This window comes from Nyctereutes procyonoides, unplaced genomic scaffold, assembly GCF_905146905.1.
Source record: "Nyctereutes procyonoides isolate TBG_1078 unplaced genomic scaffold, NYPRO_anot_genome, whole genome shotgun sequence".
NCBI lineage: Eukaryota > Metazoa > Chordata > Mammalia > Carnivora > Canidae > Nyctereutes > Nyctereutes procyonoides.
In genome coordinates this window covers 42,947,208-42,967,740 of record NW_026575047.1, presented here as the reverse complement: position 1 = coordinate 42,967,740, position 20,533 = coordinate 42,947,208, and the positions used below count along the sequence as shown (strand labels likewise).

General features: G+C 41.6%; 1 protein-coding gene across 2 annotated transcripts in view; it reads left to right on the top strand.

The window, feature by feature from the left end:
* The window catches only part of AKAP13 (A-kinase anchoring protein 13), a 324,337-nt gene that overhangs the window by 122,631 nt on the left and 181,173 nt on the right, over positions 1-20,533 (top strand). For both annotated transcript variants that reach the window (XM_055326518.1, XM_055326519.1), the window contains exons 3-4: positions 363-510; positions 13,082-13,378. In XM_055326518.1, coding sequence (XP_055182493.1) covers positions 363-510; positions 13,082-13,378 — 445 coding nt within the window. The remainder of the gene's footprint in view (positions 1-362; positions 511-13,081; positions 13,379-20,533) is intronic.

Here is a 20,533-nt window from a genome sequence, read left to right as displayed (position 1 = left end):
TGGGTATAAGAATGTAGTTATTCAGTATGCCTCCTCCATCTTCTTGGCCTTATTTTTGGATTTCTTTTTTAACCATTCATCAAGTAAATATCCAAAGCTGTTATTACCTTGTTAGTTTACTTATCTGTCTAACCACCTCCACTAAAACCTAGGCTTTAAGAAGGATAGAGTTCTAATTTTCAGATCATTTTGTATTCTCAATGCCTTTGGTACTTCCGGGCACATAAGTGGTCAGTGTTAATATTTGTGTAACCTACTAGAGTGGGACACAGATTAGACAATACATTTGATTTTCCCTTAAATTTGATGTTTTATGAAGATAGACTCTGAAGAGGAACCTGACTCTGTCTTTCCTTTCCTAGGGCGATTGTGTTGTTACCGTGTTGCTGGCTGAAGAGGACAAAGTTGAGGATGATGTAGTTTTTTACTTGGTATTTTCGGGTTCTACCCTTTATCACTGCACAAGTACTCGGAAGGTCAGTGCTGATACGCTGGAGACCATTGCTCCTGGTAAGTATTGGGTGGAATCTTAATTGGCCTTGACTAGTTCTCAAATACATTTATTTTATGTTCATTAATGTGGAGCGAGGGAAAGAATGAATCAGGGCAATAGAACTCTTGTCTGATCTTTATTTTAAGAACCCTTGACAAATCTTTATTTTAAATATGCATTAAAATAAAACATTTTGTTTATATATTACTTGTTCCACAAAAATCTGAGCCTCACTAGAAATTAACAAAGTAAAATGGTGTCATAAGTTTGAAAGATAAAACTCAGGATCAGCAAAAATACTAATTTATTAGAATGTTGAGATTTGGGGAAAACTAAAACATGTGGAAAATGCAAATTCTAATGTTCCCATGCTGTGACTACAGATTTGATTCTGAATATCTCAGTGGCAAAAGCAAAGGTAAAACACAGTAACACATTGCTCAGTATCTGCAAGGGAAGCCCCTGAAAATGTTTCATAAAAGCCAAAGTTTCCCCAAATTAACAAATTATAGTTCATGGTAGAACGAGTGCTTAATCACTGTTGCAATAAGTTTAGCAGAATTAAAAGGGGGGAAGATATAGTTATTAAAAATGCTTTATAATGTCTTTTTACCGTTTTTTTTTTTTTTTTAAGATTTTATTTATTTATTCATGAGAGACACAGACACAGACACAGGCAGAGGGAGAAGCAGGCTCCATGCAAGGAGCCGGATGTGGGACTCTATCCTGGGACTCCAGGATCACGCTCTGGGCCGAAGACAGGCGCTAAACTGCTGAGCCACCCAGGGATCCCCTTACCAGTGTTTTTATAGAACATTGATTTCCCTGTGTTGAAATAGATGGTGTAAAAAATTATTAGTTTATGAAGCACTTTTATTTAATTTTAATTTAATTTATTTTTTATTTTTTATTTTTTTTAGAAGCACTTTTAATATCTAGTCTTGCTCGTATTCGATCAAATTGCCAGTCTTCCATTACTGTACCATTTAATATAAATGAACTCATGTCTGATACCCACTAGCTTCTGGAAATTATATTACAGTCAAGGACTGGGATTTATGACACTTGAAAGTTGTATTTATCCTCGTGCTTGGTAAAAATGACTTCAAAAACTGTAGAATTTAAAGATTCTTGACAATTCCTATGAATATCTCCCCTACACACACACACACACACACACACACACACACACACACACACACTTTCGGTGATTGGAAATTAACTTGGAGTTCAGGATAGATACTGATTTCTTTTCTAAAGTGTATTAAATATCCTCCTTTGTAACTTAAAGCTCTGATCATCTTGTTTCCCTGTGATGGGTATCATGTCAAAAAGGCTTATCTGGAACATGAAGTCTGCTCTGGGGCAGGTGCCATCCATTATCACCATTGCTTAACCTCTATCATGTGTGGGTGATGGTGAGAAACAGCTCCTCAGTGAGTAGAATCAATTAGTGCCTGACTGGACTCTTGCTAGGAAAGGAATGGTGGTAATTTTTATAAACTTATTCCTTCCTGATTTAGAGGTTAGGAGTTAAACTTAGGGGTGGTACATGTGTGTGTGTTTATGATCGTGTGTGCTCACATGTAAGAAAGCATATAAGTAGCTGTAGAGGACAGATAGCAAGGATGTAGTCCTGTGGCCTACTTGCTGTCCTCAGTCACAAGTACCAGGAAGTCTAGCCCCTTGAACAGGGCTATGCCTGGCAGCTCCCCTGGCAGCTCTTACACCTTCCCTGGTACAGACACTAGGGTGGGTGGCAGGCGGTCACTTTCCTTAGCTTCTCAAGCCCATTGCACTTGGATGACAGCCTGGGGCTCTGTATGTTCCAGACCCTTTCTGATCTCCAGCATGTCCTTCTGAACTCTAGTTCCCATTTCTTCTCTTACCTTTGGTTTTAAACCTCTTTATATATCTCCGCACCCCTCTTTCCCAACCACACCCATCCCTGTTTGTCCTTTTGTACTCACAAACTGACTCAGGACCCTTACCCTGCCTGGCCCCAGCAAACTAGAGTGGATATTGTACTAATTTGGTCCAAATCCTCAGAAATCATCCCTGATTTATTTGTGTGTGGCCTGAAGTCCTAGTACCTGCCTTCTCTTTTTTCCACTATTCAGCTATTCTCCCTTTAAATTATGATCTCAGGAACCTCCTGTGTTCCCTGTCATGCTTACTTGGCCCAATAAGCTGTCATCCTCTCTCACCCCAGTTGGCCTGCAGGGTCTGCTCCTCACTTAAGGTCATTCAGGTTGATGGTAGGAGGTGCCCCATCACAGCAGAGGCGACGGGTTTAGAGTCCCTGCAAGACCCTCTCATACAAGCAGGCCAAACGGAATGTAGAGCCATACTCTAATATGTGAACCTTTGATACAGATGCACGGTAACAGTGAGGTCTTGCTGGTGAATTTAGAAGCCGTGCAGAGGGGATTCCTCAGTAGACCCTGTTGCTGTGGTCAGTATATATATGTGAGATCTTTCCATTCACTCGTCCTGTGAGGTTGCTATATCTGCTGTAGTCACTTGTGGAGGTGGAGGGATGGGGGACATTGACGGTGTTTAGTTTGAATTTCTCCTTGATATCATGGAGTTAATATCTTGGTCCAGAATTAAACTGCCTTAAGTCTGTTTTTAGGAATATCTTAGACTTGTTCCTTACCTTCCTTCAGCTCTTTACTGAGCTATCACCACAGTGAGGCCGTACTTGTCCGTCTTATAAAAATACACAGCAGCCTCCAACGGGCGTCTGGGGGGCTTAGTTAAACCAACTCTTAATCTCAGCTCAGATCTTGATCTTGGGGCTCAAGCCCTGTTGGGTTCCACACTAGGTGTGGAGCCTCCTTAAAAAAATACACAACGACCTCCCCTCTGTATTCTCTCTTGCTCTTCTCTGAATTTTTTTTTTTTTTTGCATTGGCTTACCAACTTCTGATACATTATATCTTCTATTTATTTTTTTCCTATCTGCCTCTACTAAAGTCAGCTTCTTGAGGGCATGGGTTTTCTTAGCATGTCTTGTTGGTACATATTTGCTAAGAAGGCTGTTCTAGGAACTCCTACCATTTGATGGAAGAGCGTTTCTACTTTATCTGAATTCTCCCTGGTTCTTGGAAGCCACACTTCTATAAAAGTTGTGCACACATGGGTGTGTGTGTGTATGTGTGTGTGTGTATGCACACACAAACACCCTTTTGAAAAATGCAAAAGGAGTTTGCTCTGCTTCTTCAATTGAATTCTTGCTTGGGGGTGGGAGTCTGTATGCTCTTGCCAGAGCTACCTATGATGATTTCCATGTATCAGTTAGCTGTATTGATGGCCTCAGATTTCCTGTCTGCTGTGGGCGGTGTCAGAGTAGTCAAAATTCTTAATGGAAAGTCTGTGCTTGTTTTGTGCATCCCAGTCACTGGATAAATGTGCACAGCCTGTTTGCAGCAGCTGCTGCTGGGAGGGATGTCTGCACCCTTTCTGCTCACGTGTGGAATGAGCTCTGCTAGTCCTAGTCACTTTGGTTGACTCTGAGAAGAAAAAGAGCTTTGTGTCTTCTTGCTTTTAATGTCATGTTTGATCCAGATTGGTGGCTCTGATTTTTCTTTGAGTGCTCTGCATGTTTCACTGTCAGTGTCTTGTAACATTTTAGTTTTTACTAAAACCAGATGATTGATTGACCTTCAAGAGGCAGCTACTTCTTGATGTTAGTCTGTAACCTTTTGTTATTGAGGGTGGAGAGAGAAACATTTGTAAACTGTGTCCTTTAAAAAGACTTAACTTAGATACCAAGATTATTTTTTTGTTTTTCCTCGCTTGTTTTCCAATGAGAAGCTTACAATGAATTGTGTGTTTAATTGTAAGTTGTAAAGACTTTTTAAAGTAATCTTTTTAGTGTGTGTGTGCCATTGAGAAGGTGTAGATATGTATGGTATGATTAACCCTTTTTAAGAAAGTACAACAGAAGTAGTAGCATCTTGGTGGGGGCAGTTAAGTGGAAAATTTGGTTTCTACTTTATTTGCCTTTGTATTGTTCAAATGCTTTACAAGTGAATATGTTACTTTTTTAAAACATATGTAGTAATTTTTAATAAAAGCATTTTGAAGACTGAAAAAAATGACCTCTTTCCTGAAAATAAAGCCATCTGTGTGCTGATTAACACTAGACGCAAACAATAAGATAAAATATTACATACAAAACACCTATGAGTTTTATGGTTGAGAATATAATTTGCTATGAAATACAGCCTGAGTGGAAATACATCTCTAAAGACAAAAGGTATTGTCTTTGTAATAAAGAAAAATAATTCCATTCTTTTCTATGTGTATGAAACAAATCCAACCCCAAATCCCATTTTAACTAAACAGGAAGTTTCCTTTAGAGATGAAGCTGAGGTTTTTCTTTAAAAGACTTATGTAGGACTGGTAAGTAATCTGAGTATCATTGGAAGATAATCTTTGGGGGGGATACAGAGTACTGTCTTATTGTGTTCATTTTTATTAGTTAAATGTGATTTTTTTTAAAAAAGATTTTATTTATTTATTCATGATAGAGAGAGAGAGAGAGAGAGAGAGAGGCAGAGACACAGGCAGAGGGAGGAGCAGGCTCCATGCAGGGAGTCAGACGTGGGACTCAATTCTGGGACTCCAGGATCACGCCCTGGGCAGAAGGCAGGCACCTTAAACCAGTGAGCCATCCAGGCTGCCCGTTAAATGTGAATTTAAACCAAGCAAACAATGATTTCAGAATGGAAATAAGACAGGATGTTTAGTGGATGCTGCATCCCATTTCTCTGAAAGACTTTGGTGCAGGGTCTTTCATAAGATACAGTTGTCTTTCAGCATGTGTTACTTTTTAGAACTTATAGCAAAGGTTCTTGTTAGACAGGAAAACTACATTCATTGACCTAAAATTTAACTCAGCTCTTGTATTTTTCTCATTCATCAAGGGGAAGGTACCTATGTATTATATATATTAGATTTGTCATTTAAAAAAAGAAAAAAAACATTTGCTGTGATCAGAATTCCTTTTGGGCTTATTAGAAATCAGTGATCACAGCCCAGCCCAGTAAATAGCCCTACAGGTGGATCATAATGTGTCTCTCACTTATTGTGAACCAGGGCCTGTCTCTAGTAGCTGATGTCCAGAGTTGCCAGATTGAATTACACATTTGGAAAGAATTTGTAGACTTTAAACCATCCTAATCACAGAATACCAGACCTTCCCTCCATGGAGAAGGAATCTGTTACTTTCCTACTGGACACTTTCTTACAGTCTCCCCACTCTAAAACACTCCTGCTATCAGGTGATCCCTAGACAGGTGTGATTATAATTTTAAAAATCTTAAATTATTGGCCCAATGCTAGTCAGTACATGTAGTTACTATCCTGGAAAAACAAACTGAGGACCAATTGAAGGGAAAAAATATCCATTGTCTACTGTCACAGCTGGAGTGCTTATGTGGACGTCGTATACTTGGAACTAAGAGTATAGCACTGGACTCTTAGCCACATGAGTTATAGTGAAGGCAATGTCCCTGCCACAGGAGTGAAAATTGGCTCTTGGTTTGGTGGGGGGGGGGGGGGAGTCTTAATCTATATAAGCACAGGTACACATGTACAAATAAATATATATTTATAGCATTAAAGTTTCATTAGATAGGGTGGTAGTGAATAAAGAAAAATGTCTACAGAGGCTCCTTGCGGGGGCGGGGGGGGGGGAGGGATGAAACACTGAGAAACACTACCTTATAGTAATAGGCTGAAATCTGGTGGGTCATGTTTTTAGTATTAATTAGCCCCTTTTCCTCAGAAAATATACATGATGAAATTACTGGGCCTATTGTTTTTCCCACACTCTGCTTAAATATTCTTACATGTTCAGAGACGTTTTACACATACCAGATTTGTCCATCTACTGTTTGACCACCAAAAACTAGCATTAGGTGCTTTTTTGCATATAATCCTCAAGACTGAACATTTCCTTTAACCCCATAAAGCCACTTCTTAAATTCTTTCATGCCAAACTGGAGTAATAAAATATATTATTTTTGTATTTTCTACCACTGACTCCTTACCACAGCCTTTCTCTTAGAACATGATCTGAGTGGGGGCATTTGGGTGGCATAGTTGATTTAGCATCCGACTCTTGGTTTCAGTTCAGGTAGTGATCTCAGGATCATGGGATGGAGCCCTGTGTGGGACTCTGTGTTCAGTGGAGAATCCCAGCTTGAGATTCTCTCTCTTTTCTCTCTTTCTCTCTCCCCCACCATGCACATACATGTGTGCATTCTCTCTCTCAAATGAATAAATTAAAAAAAAAAAGAACATCCTCTGAGTGGGACTGGGTTGGGCTAGTCCAGCAAGCACTTTCAGGGTTCTTTTTTGGATAGTTGGTCAAACAAAGTCCCATTGTTTCATCCTCAAAAGAGAAGGCCCGGATGGGATGTGTGCCACTTTTAGCTTAATAGGAAATGAAGTAATTCTTGGGTCATGCTTCAACAGAGTTGTTTATCTGTAGCAGTATTTCGTTTCCATGGGTACGGGTGCTTTATACAGTGATAAGGAGTGTACAGAAAAGCTCTCCAACTTAATGAGCACAAATACCTCCTGACTTGTCTACTTAAAAAAGGTTGGAATTAGATGCTTTTAAGAGGAGCATTAGCAGTTAATTAACATTGTTGCTTCTCAGCTAGGTGCTTTTTGTTGTGTTTTTATTTATTCTGCATTTCCCTTCCCTTCTCTTTATCTTTTCAGTTCTGCAGTGCCAAAGGCAACTTTTAGCTCCAAGCTCAACCGGTCTTGCCACAGAAGCTCTTTGTAGAGTATTGAGAATCTCTTTTCCTTGAGTGACCTAAACAGGATCATTTTAAGTTTATTATTTTTTTAATTTTATTTTTAGGGGTGGGGGAAGAATCTTAAACAGGCTCTTTGCCCAGCGTGGAGCCCGATGTGGGGCTCGAGATCATGGTCCGTGAGATCATGACCTGAGCCAAAATTGAGTCAAATGTTCAACTGACTGACTACCCAGGCACCCCTTAAACAAATATTTTAATAGCTTTTTTTTAAAAAAAAAAAAAGATAATACTAGCTACCGGTTTTTGATTCCTGTCTTAGGGTAGGTGGTGTTGGGCCTCCGGGCAGGGTGACTGGTTCAGGGTGACCTAGCTGTGGAGGGTGGAGAGCACACCTGCTATTTCCTGACTCCTCAGTGAGTTGCCCTCATCCTTTAGGCCCCACACTTAGCCAGGAGTGGGTCTCCCCCACCCCCTAATTTACTTTATGCTTCTGTTGTAAAAGAACTTGACCTGATCATGGGTTGATTCAGAAGGCCGTTTCAGAAATGGAATTGACACTTCAGCCATATTTACTGGTTTGTCTCTCTTCTTCCCCTGTCTCAATTTTCTGGGGCTGCTGCCTTCAGAAGAAGCTCAGTAAAGTTTTCTTAACTTCCCTTTTTAAAAAGACTCGTGATTCTTATTTTCCTTCATTACCAGGAGATAGAGTGGAAGGAGAAGCGTCATGGCACTAGCTGAAAACCCTGCTACTCTTCTTTCCATTGCAGCTTCTGTTTTTACATAAGAAGAGGTTGAATTGGGGTGATGATATCACACACGTTGTGGTTTCCGTGTATTTTGAGTATATGTGTGGGCATCGTTAATACCTTGCACTTTGTGTATACAAAGGCAGTTTTAAGGCTAATGGCCCCTGGAAAGCTCATCTAGAACTATCTCTAGAACTAATTTTTGGCAGTAAGATGTTTTTTTTGTGTGTGTGTATGCAGTGGGTTTATTACTGGGTCCATATTATATAACTTTTTTTAAAAAAGAATTTATTTATTCATGAGAGACACAGAGAGGCAGAGACGCAGGCAGAGGAAGAAGCAGGTTCCCCACAGGCAGCCCAGTGTGGGACCCCATCCCTGAACTGGGATCATGTCCTGAGCTAAAGGCAGACGCTCAACCGCTGAGCTACCCAGGCATCCCATAACTTTTGTTTTTTAACATGTTGGTTTTTGTCCTCCCTAACTGCTTTATCTGAAAGGTTATAGGGATTAAAAAATAGTCTTGAGCATAATAGAAAGCACTAGTGTGAGAGAGTAGCACTGGCAGCCCGATGCACTGATTTCCAGACAGCGGGCTGAGGCACTCTGTTTTTGAGCGGTAGTAGCTCTTTCAGTGTACTCGGAGTTCTTAAAGCTCATCCAGGACACACTCACTCCTTCACTCATTTTTTATTCCTCGGTGTTTCTTTTGAAAAAGAAGACTGTAATCATACCTAACAAATTCCCGACTTGTGGCACATTTTACTTAGGATGATTCATAGTCTCTCCTTCAGATTGTGAATTTATATCTGAAGCAAAAAATGTCATGCACACAATCGGATAACTGCTCCTGGGTTTCTGTTTCATGGCCTTTTCTGACATTCTGCCTCGTCTGATACTTTTATTTTACACAAAAATGTATACACGGAGTGGACAGTACACCCTCCACCTACCACCTTGCACCATCCACCTTCTAACAGATTTCTTCTGCTAAAGCAGCAAAAAGAGATAGGCATGCTTAGGCTGCTAATAAACACACGTAGCTTGCACAAGTACACACACACACACACACACACACACACACGCTCCTGAACCACGTTCTGTTTCTCTCTCCTTCGTCTTCACTCTATCCTAGCTGGATAGATTTCCATGCAGACACTTACTCCTACACTTTGCAGGTTTAAGTAAGGTGGTAGTGCTTCACTGTGGCTTTTTGCACTCATGCACCCCTCTGTGAGTGTGAGTATGTGTGTGTGAGTGATGAAGCTGAAGATCTGGAATATGGTGTGAACTTGTCTATACAGAAAGTTTTTATAGGGTGGTGGATGGTATTTACTATTAGTGGCTTTGTGGCTCAAGCTTTTGGATTTCTTACCTTTGCACAGGCTTAAGGCTTATAATGCTATGCTGTAATTATTGGTTAGATTCACGAATGAGAACCACACTGTTCTTTAAAATTATTCTTGTGACTAAAATACAGTACCGTCACTCTCTGTCTTATTTCATTGGAAATGAATCGAGGCTAGGTGTGATGTTGTCTTGGGTGAGGGTATTAAAGAATTTGAGAAGATTCTTCCTAATTCTGGCTCTTCACTTAAGGGACCAGAAGACTGTTGAGATTTAACAGGGTTAGAGGTGTTGTCCCTTACCTCGGGCCACATAGCTAAGAAGTAAAATAGGTTTGAACCCAGGTCTCTGCTGTCACTAATCATCCAGATGTAACCAAGTTAATATCCTCCCAAAACTGTAGTTTTCCATCCCTTGAACTTACCTTCTACTTCCATTTTTGTTTTTTAAACTATTCTCCTTTCTTGGAATGTCTTGCTAATTTTCTCTCCTGGTCCAGCTTCTGCCTGCTAACACCCACAGGCTTTGACCTCTGGAGAAATGCCGGGGCCTGTCAGGGCCGCTCCCTCATGCTATAAATGAAGAAGTTGAGGCTCAGAGGAGACCTGGGGTTGAACGGTGTAAGAGTCTAACAGCCAGGGTTTGAATACCATGTTTTTATTCATTCCCTGGTGATTCTTCCATTAACCTATTAATTCTTCTTCAAGTCTCTTGTACCCATAAATCTTGGGAGAAAGAGCAGATTCTAGAGCAAGGAAGTGGGCTCAAGTTTTAATTCTGCCACCTAGGAGCTGATCACTGTGGGCAAATTACTTCATATTTTTGTTGGTTAGGCTCTGCATCTGGTAAATGGATTATAACAATAGGATCTACTGCATAGGAGGAGCACACGAACCACTATTTGGAATGGAGAACAGACCTAGCACATCGCGAGTATTATATACGTGTGTGTTAGGTAAGGAAGGATAGGCACCATGCATCTGAGTTCTGAGGGTTGCAGTGAAGAACCCCAGGGATTGCAGAGCTGGGAGCAGGGTGCCTGAGTGGCCACCTCCTCTGTGAAGTCTTCCTGCTCTTACTCACCTGTGAAATGTTGTCCTTCTCTCCCACCAGTTACACTATATGAGTTTCTTCTAGAACACATCTCATTTTGACTACCTTTGCAGTTCTCTGTAACTTGTTTGATTTCCTCCCTGTAGACTATAAACCTCTGGAGGGCTGAAACAGAGGGCTGAGACTCTCATCCTTGTGATCACAGTGCTCTGGGCTTGGTGCATATCTAGCTATTGGATGTTACAGAACAATTTTTTTTAAAGTGGTCTTTTTATCCCTTAAGATTTTATTTTATTTATTTACTTGAGAGAGCATGCATGAACAAGTGGGGGGGGGGGGCAGAGGGAGAGAGAGAGGCAGGCTCCATGCTGAACAGGGAGCCCAATGTGGGGCTCCATTCCATGACCCTGGGATCATGACCTGAGCTAAAGGCAGACACTTAACAGACTGAGCCACCCAGGTGACCCATTTCAGAACAGTTTTAAAGGAAACACTTTCTGTCAGAAAAATCTCTAAACCTACTACCTGAATCAGTTGACTTGTTTCTATTGACATTATTGTTTTATATAATAAGGCTGGCTGCCCTCCAAAGAAAGATTGATTTTTCCCCCTAATTTCATTTCATATGTTAAATATATAAATTCAACATACGTGTTGAATTGAAATACGTATGTGGGTGCACACATGCACCAGACAGAGGCGGCTTCCATTCCCTACAGCCTTTATAGAAAGAATTCAACTCGGAAGGCGGGAGGTAAACCTGATGGAGTTACATGTTTATATGGAGGCTGATCTCAGTGGTTAATGAACCTGTTACTCTTGCTCGGTAGTCACACTGGCCTGTCAATTGTGTATTAGGCTCCTTGCAGGCAGGGACAGAGCCTTTGCATCATGATGTAATAGGCCATGGTCCTTTGGCCTCAGACTTGAATTTGAATAATGGATTCTGCTTTGTTATATCTGTGTAGCCCTGGACATATTACTTCCTGAAATCTCAGTTTTGTCATCTGTAACATGAGGGCAGTATATACCTCATAAAATTTGTTATAAAGAGAAAGCGATGTGTCCAGTGCTTGGTATATAGAAGGTGCTGGGTCAGTAAACACTTGTAACCACCCTAAAGTTATGCAACAGTGAGAGGGTTCTTCTGTCATGAGGGTAATGGGGTTAAAGAGGCCTCTGGAGAATCATTGTGGAAAATCAATTTACTTATTACTTTCATTGTTCGCATGGGAAAAACAATTACCGTTTTCTCTTTCAAAGGCAGCAGGAAGCTTACTTTGTTCTTTACATGTGTGAAGCCTCTCCTGGCTTGTGGCTGTAGTACGGAAAGTGAGATTTATGGAAGCATAGAGGACTTCCTTGGCCTCACTCTCACTATGGACAAGCAGTCTCTGTGTACAGGAGGGAGGAGGGTGCAGGGGCCTGCCTGCCGTTAATCAGGCAGTGCACAAGATGGCATCACTCACACAGCAGAAACACCCGATTCCATTTTACTTTGTTTTTCTCATCATAAAGACATTTTTTGGAAGAACGATTATATTAGGAGTGTACTTCTAGTCGGTTGATATCAGTGTTGGGAAGTTGAGGGAAAACTGTTTCAATGACTAGATTCTCCATGTCATACATACTTAGTTCTGTGAGGCTAGAAATTGAGCAGAGTCTGGTCTCCAGGAAGACCTTAGCCATGGAAACAGTGTCAATTTTACTGGTGGAGCTCTCTGGGGTGGAGTGTATGTTGCAGCTCGTGAGGTCTGCCCATCTGTACAGTGGGCACTTATCTCCGCATGCTCGCTCCCCCTGTCCTCCGCCGCTCCCCCCACTGGACTTCTGCCCACAGCATTGTGTCATCCCTGTGTGAATCAGGCAATTTCGTTGATGTCATTCCATTACAGGAAAGAATGTGTATCTGACAGCGGAAGTTGTTTTGTAGGCCTTGAATTGCTAATAATGATGAAATAAAATCAAGTAGTTTTGTACTTTTCAAAATGTTTGATCTGTTGCATTGTGGTGATAATAGAGCCAAGTGCTGCAGAATCTGTAATTTCTTTTATATTAACCAGTCTGTGTGGCTTTCTCCCTCTTGGGTTTCCAGATGTAGTTCAGTTCAGTTGGTATCAGATTTGGTAGACCTTATAAGGTCCTTGGGCTTTCGTTCTTCCCTCCGTTTGAGTTGAACGGCTGTAATTAAGTACATCCTGAGATCTTCAGAGACTGTTCAGTGCCAAACATTAGCTATAGGAGATACATTTGGGGTACAAAGTTGTTTGCTGGCAGTAAGGGAACTAATTCGTACTTGCAAATAATAGTTTACAAAAAGAGCTGGAAATGAAGTTTAAAAAAGTTTGGATTGCTGTCAGAGCAGAGGGAGGAGGGGTTTCTTTTAGGAAGGAGAACTTGTGTACTGTGTACGAAGAACAGAGAGGACCCATTAGTGTCTTCCTTCCAGCAGGAGGCCTCTGACATGGTCCTCCTCCCAGTGGGAGGGCTCTGATACAGTGTCGTTGTCCCCCACCCCCACCCCCAGGGCTCTGACAGGTCCCCATCTCAGCAAGAGGGCTCTGACATGGTCCGCCTTTTAGTGGGAAGGCTCTGACATGGTCCTCCTCCTAGTGGGAGGGCTCTAATACTGTTTTCTTTTTTCCATGTGTTTTGTTTAGGTCATGACTGCTGTGAGACAGTGAAGGTGCTGCTCTGTGCTTCCAAGGAGGGCCTTCCAGTATTTGTGGTGGCTGAAGAAGACTTCCACTTCATCCAGGATGAGGCATATGATGCAGCCCAGTTCCTGGCGACCAGTGCTGGGAATCAGCAGGCTCTGAACTTCACCCGATTTCTTGACCGGTCGGGACCCCCATCTGGGGATGTGAATTCCCTTGATGAGAAGGTTGCCCTGGCATTCAGGCACCTGAAGCTGCCGGCGGAGTGGAATGTGTTGGGGACAGATCAGACTTTGCATGGTAAGCACTTCAGTGAGCCACAGAGAGACCAAGTTTGGAGTACTTAAGTTTTTCAGTGGGGCCACTTCTGTACAATCATTGTCTTCAGGCCTTTCACAGTGGCTGGATAAATCTCGCAGCTACTGGAGCAGAGCAGCCTGATGGCATCCATTCTCGGTTCATTGCATTGCATTGTACATTGCATTCTTCAGCTGAGCTGTTAAGCCTGTTTTTTGCCATGAAATGCCCTAAACAGGAGCTTACTGTGGCTGTTATCAGTTCCCGCTTAATAGCAGAGAGTGGTGCACGCATCACCTTGCTACAGGTCAGGGGTTCTTGCTCCTTCTCCCAGGCACAGAAAGCAACCCTTCCTTCGTGAGGACATTAGCAGAGTAATTTTTTGTCATTCTTTTGGTATTTAATTATCAAAGACATGGCTTTCATTGTGGTATCCTGAAGTTTTCTAGAGACTCCATGGAATTAGAGGAAAGAACAGATGGGGCATTGAGGCCAGGGGGAGGGGGAAGTACCAGAGCTCCCTGGGCTCTGAGAAACCCCACACTTCTTTAACCAAAGCAGTGCCACTCTTAAACTTATTTTATCTGCTAGCTCTCCATATAAGAGTTCATTGAAGGAAAGGCTCCACTTTTAGAAAAAGCACTGGTGTAGTAACTCAGGGGTTTTCCTACATAATCATTCCTGTAGCAGATGAGTATTTACTAGACTTCATGATTTTATATATATATATTTAAATGAAACAGTGTATGCTTGGGGTCCAATAAATAATGTCCTCTTTCCCTGCTGAGTTTAAATCAAATGGAAAGGTTTAGCAGTTAAGCGGATGGAGGTCAAAATGTTTGCTACAGATGACAGCTTGTTGGGGCTACTGATGCTGCATCTGCTTAGAGGGTTTGCTCCTTTTCTTGCTTTATCCTAGAAAGAGTTGGACAGTCAGAGAAATGCCCTTCAGTGGCTATCCCACTCTGGTTATGGTATCCTGTAGGGAGAGCAGACCCATGGTCACCTTCTCTGCCTGTGAGCAGATCCTGAGGAGGAACGCCTAGAGGGGACTGGGTCAGGGGCATGCTCAATGCTTGCTCTCCAGACTTCATCCGTGGAAGAATGCTAAAGAGGTATTTGCCAGCTAACTCTTAAATCCTATGATTGACTGCAGGAAAGGTGTCCCTGTTGGCTGCAGCAAACTACTAGTGCAGTTCTCCTCAGCAAAATAAAAAAGACATTGTGGACTCTCAAATCCAATCAAGGAAAAAACTTTTATCCTTTTTTTTTTTTTTTTTTTTTTTTGCCTAATGACTGTAGCATCCAAGGAACCTCTGCACTGCTAAAATCTAAAGGTCAATATTTGCCATCATATAGGTCATGAGCACCTTTTCAGAAATCTTCATGTTGGGGCTTTATACCTCTAGCCCCTACTCTTCTGTATTGGTATGGGAATGATAATTCTGGCTGCCATTTACAAATAGCATCAAGATGGGATTGCATTAGTTTTTTATGGGGTTTATGGTGTTTTTATTGTTTTTGTCTTATTTAAAGAAGGCAGAGGAGTTGGATTGTTTGTTCATATTACCATGATTAAAAAGAACTGTTAGAAGAAGCACAGGTCAGAAACCTTGGGCATGTCACTTCCCCTCCCTGGTCCTTAGCTTCCTTGTCTTTCATGGGGGAACTGGCCAGCTTTGAAATTTTTGTGGACTTGCCATGTGCTTCTTCAGTTTCTTTTGTACAGAATTGCTCAAGCAGTACTAGCAAAGGCTAAATCAAAGGTTTGAACATTTAGGGAAGTGCATTAAAACCACAGTAAGGTACCATTACCCACCTATTAGGATAAAATCAAGAATACCAGGTCCTGCAAGGCCACAGAACAACATCCCATATATTGCTAGGGGAATTGCAGAATGATACAGCCATCCTGGAAGACAGTTGGGCAGTTTTTATTCTATGACCCAGCAATTCCACATTTGGCTCTTTAGCTTAGAGAAATGAAAACTTCTCTTTACTCAAAAAATCTTTGCACAGATATCTATAGCAGCTTTGCAAATAATACAGATCTCCCTCATTGGGTGAATATATAAACCAGTAGTGATATATCCATACAATGAAACACTATTCAGCAATAAAAAACAAAACAAAAACGGGAGTTGTAATAAAATTTAAAAATAATGAAAGGGACAAATTATTAGGGGTCCAAATGCAACAACCTAGATGCATTTTGCTAAGTAAAAGGAGTCCATTTCCAGAGGTTACTTAGTATATGGTTCTAGATAGTCTGAAAAGGGCAAGATTATAGGAAAAGAAAAAAGATGAGTAGTTGCCAGGGCCTAGGAGTCTGACTGCAAAGGGCTGTCTTGAGGGAATATTTTGGATATTGGAGTGCTTTTTATGTCTTGGTGGTGGTGGTTATAAGAATCTACACGTGCGTTCTGACTCACACGTGCTTCCCCCCTCCCCCATGTGAATTTTATTGTACATAAATTACAAATAATTAAAAGAGTGAAAGAAATTGAACAAGTTAGGTATGTATACTTTGCAAGGTGAAATGCATGCAAGGAACTCTATAGACCTACCTTGAACTCAACAGCTGGGATCAGGAATCTGATTTCAGTGCCAGATTGGCATTCTGCAACATAAGTTCTTCCATTAATTGTGGATTAGAATCTACATGCACTGGGTACTTTAAGGGCAGCATAGCATCAGTTAAGAGGTGCTTGCTTGCTATTAAGGGACTAGTGTAAAGGAACATTTTGCTCACCTCAGTGAGTTGCAAAGGTACCTAAAGGAAGAAGGTACGGAGCAGGCTTGTTGCCTAGGATAATGAGACAGGTAAACGGCACCCTGTTATATAACAGGACTGCTTGCTATTGAAAGCTGGGGTATTTACAGGTGTCCCAGGCTGATATTTGCACAACAGGATCATGTAAGATGTGTGGTTAATCCTCCTGCTCTTTGTTTAGATGCAGTGCTTTTTAATTTTTTTTAGGTCAGTGACTCCTTTGAAAATAGCTTAAGATTTCTCCTCAGGAACAAGTGCATATATGCGCCTATTTGAAACAAATTAGAAACAAATTATATATTATTTCCGTAGCCTTGGTCTCCCTGCACAGCAGGCATGAACATAACTTTGAGAATTCTTGGTGTAGATTTGATACTGTAATATGGGAGGGGCATAGGCAGTGGGCTACACTTGTTTACAGCCTAGCTTCATTGCAAGAGTTTGTACAAAGTACATCTCTGTTTCCCAGCTTCTTTATATGTAAAAGGGAGGAAGACTTATTGGGAGAGTGTTTGCGTACTGGTGTGTAAGCTGTTTTGTTTTGAATATACCTTGGCCTCTCTTCAGTAACCTACTGGAGACAGAACATTGATGAGCTCTAGGAGGGACACTGACATGTCCTATAGAAGGCTACTAGAAAGAATAGTTCTTTGAAGCAGAACTAAACCGTTTTGTTTTTGCTTTTACTTATTTATAAAGTTGCTCTTCACTTTAAGCCACGAGCAAGAGGGAGTTTGTGCATCTAGTACTTCCAGCCCTAGTTACATGAAGCAACTTCTACACTGTACTTGTGGCCTTAGTTCTGCTTTAAATGCAAGTGGTAAGGATGCATCTGGGCAGAGGGTGAATGGTGGGGCAAACAGATCTTCCCTGTGAGTGACCAAGTCTCACTTCCTTGTCTTGACTCCTCAGAGCCTCAGTGATGAGTGAAAGTGGTGAGCTGATATGGTTTCCTCGCAAGGAACTCTCTAGGGTGGCAAGGGCGGGTCCACTAGCTCTGAAGAAAAGGGTGGAGGAGAGACATCCTAGGGGAAATCTTCCTTCTGACTTATGATATTGTAGGACTGAATGAAAAGATCTGATCGTCTTTTGGGATGGGAATCCTCCCCACAGGGAGAAATTTGGGTGGAGCAGGATCAGACAGGTTTAAGAAAGACTGCACCAAAAACAGGGTGTTCTCAGTTCTGTATATCAGATATTGGTTACTAGAACCTCAGCCTTAACTGTTTGCTGTTTTAGTTCCTGCACCCCTCCTGTGGAACTATTTCTATTTCCTTAGCTACACTCACTAACATTTGCATCTTTTTTCAGCTATCATAACTGAAAGGAAATAAAATAGTAAAATATAAAAAGACCACTAGGGATTTTTTTTCTTGGCATAGGATTAATCTCTGTTGACTCTAGGACAAGCAGAAGCAGTTCCTTGTCATGGCAGGACTTTAGCTCCAGGAGGTTTTGTTGCCTCTCAGACCTTGATTCTATAACAAGGCTACAGTTACCATTTTTCTACAAGCCCCTTGCTCACACTGGTCCACAGTTTTCCTTCCCTGCATCATGTGGGACTGTAGCTTTATCTAAGACCCATTATGCCACAGTAGAAAGAATGATGATTTAGGAGTCTCATAGATATAGATTCAAAGAGTTTACTATGAGCCAGGGCATTTAGGTGGATTGATGAGGAAGGAAAAAGTCTTTGATTGCTATATTGTTCACAGAATTTAGGACATTTTACTTTGTCACAAATCTGACACTTTGGAAAAGTTGCAGCTATCTAGCATACTCATTGTGGTTGAATGCCTGCTAGGCAAGGTACATCAGCTTTCTCTGCAGATCAGAGGGAATAGGTGTGGGAGGTGCTCCCAGCACATAAATAGATAACAAGCTGGACTTAAGACATTTTCTACTATCTTCTCTATGGGTGGAAAACAAGCCTCCGTAGAGATTTTTCAATTGAGCATGGTTAAATGGGAAAGGCAGCCAACCAACACAGGGTCTATGAGATAAAGTATAGCCTCAAGGGAACAGAAAAGTATGATAAATATTCAGATAGAAAACTTTAAGGGACTTTCTTTAAGGAGCCAAGGAAAAATTTAGAAGAAAGTTTGCATTTGTCCATTAAAAGCTCAAAGAGAGCAAACTTATTATGAATTTAGAGAAGGAAGCAACCAGAAGAAAAATAAGTTTAGGGAGTATTTAATATGCCAGAAGCCCCTCGGTCAGGTTTCAACCAGAGAGTCAGGGCCAGCAGGAGAAATCTGCATTAAGATTTATTGCAGGGCATGGTTTACATGATTGTGGAGGCTGGTTAAGCAAGTCCAAGATTCATAGGGCAGGAATAGAGAAGATCATGGACAAGCTCATACCGACTGAAATGAGCCAAAGTTGTCATCATCAGTGAGTCAGGAAAGGATGAGATCTGGAGCAGGATGGAGTCCCATGAGCACAGGCTCAGGCCATCCTCCAGGGAAACCTCAGCCCTACTTTCAAAGCTTTCCAGCTGATTCAGTTAGACCTATCCAGATTATCCAGGATAATCTTCCTTATTAAATCAACTGATTAGGGGCTCTAATTACATCTGCAAAAAAGCCATCACAGTGAGGGCAAAGATGGTAAGGGAGTTACTTGAAATGATACAGGGACATCCAGAATCCCACAGCATAATTAAATTCAAATTGGGGACAAAGGACTCAGTTGACATCACAGGAAATGAAGTTAGAAATCTGAAGAACAAAGTTAAGTAACTTTCAAAATACAGAGGAGAAAGACAAAGGATCATGAGAGGAAAAAATACAGAATATAGAGACCACAGAACAGAAATTGGTCCTAAATTGTAGGTGTGCTAGAGTTTAAACTGAGACAAAAGGAATAAAAACAGCAACAAAAGTTAAGTTGGGCAAAAATTTTTATTTATTGGAGAAAAACATTAAAAGGTGCTTTGTAAACCACATTAGCTCCCTTGCATGATTGCTTGGTTTTTAGAAAAAGGGAGTGGAGTTAATGGAGAAGCTATGGTTTCTAGACAGAAGAATTTTCAAATCTTGCTGATTCTTGTTGTGGGTAAGTTATTAACCTGTCTTTGTCTGCAAACTGAGGATAACGTGTGAGAAGCATTAATGCAAAATACGTAGCCCAGAGCATGGCACCTCTAGGGTCTTGACCTGTGGTTACACTTCTTTGTTGTCTGTTGATTGCAGAAAGGGAGTGACCTGCAAGTACATGTGGCACCTGCTGCTTAGGACCTTAGAATGATTTCAAGAGGATACAGGTGCAGGAATCAGGGTTCCAGCTTCAAGCAGGTGGATGGCTTTGTTGTTGGAACTCGGAAATACTAAGCTGACTCAAATCAGGATTGGAAAGGGTGAGGTTGGAGAGAAAACTGCTTTGAGGAGGTGTTACCTAGTAAGGCTGGAATTGACCAGTCTCTCAAAAGTCACATAGTTCCTGGTCGATGACTTATTAGCTCTTTGGTTTTGATAAGGAGTGCTTGTGAACAACTGTAAGGGACAAGTCAGGTGGTGATATTTGATCTGTGAAGGATCTTTTTGCCCTTTTGTCTGGCCCTGCCACCTGCTCTGAGGTGTTGATTATTACAGTATGTACCTGCACATGCCATGGTTTCTTCTGGGGTGTTGATTTCTTTCCAGCCATGTGCCTCTGCTGAACACCCTATAAATTCTTGAATTAGTCAATGTGCATAGTTCTGTAGGAAAAATGTAAAAATATGAAAGATAGCTTTTCCATCTAAGAAAATTTTACGTTGGCAATAGGGAGACTAAAGTGATACATATGTGACGTTGGAAAGCAGTGAGATTCGGTGTAAAATCACAGGTTCAAAGATGCACTTGTTCTTAATTAATTGTTGTTCATGTAAGAAGCATAGAGGACTTAGGTGTAAGGAGAAAGCCCTGGGGTCCAAGAAGTCTGGGAATGCCCAGTGAAGAAATTGAGGCTTGTGGAAGCCATGGAGAATGAGAGGAAGGCAGGTATAGCTCCTGGGCACCATTCCTATTCTGTTGTCTGAGTGGTGGCCCTGGAAGTGAGCCATGGCCGGCCTGTGAGGCTGTGCACTGCAGGCCTGCCCTGGCTGTTGGTCTGTCATCACAGGAGAAGGCCTGAGGAAGAGAGAGGTGGTTAGTGAACAACCAAAGGAGAAAGCAGGGAAAGGGAGGGAACCTGGCACTTAGTGAGGATCTCACACAGTCTTCATCCCTGAGTTTCGCCACCCTGGTTGTTAGATGAAGGTGCCTCACCCAGAGATGAAGAAATGAAGCTCAGAGAGGTAGGAATGGATGAGGCCCAGTCATAGATGATAAATGGCCACATCCGAACCCAGATTTGTCTCATTCCAGAGCCCTTTCTCATTCCACCACTTTCAGCATGACTCG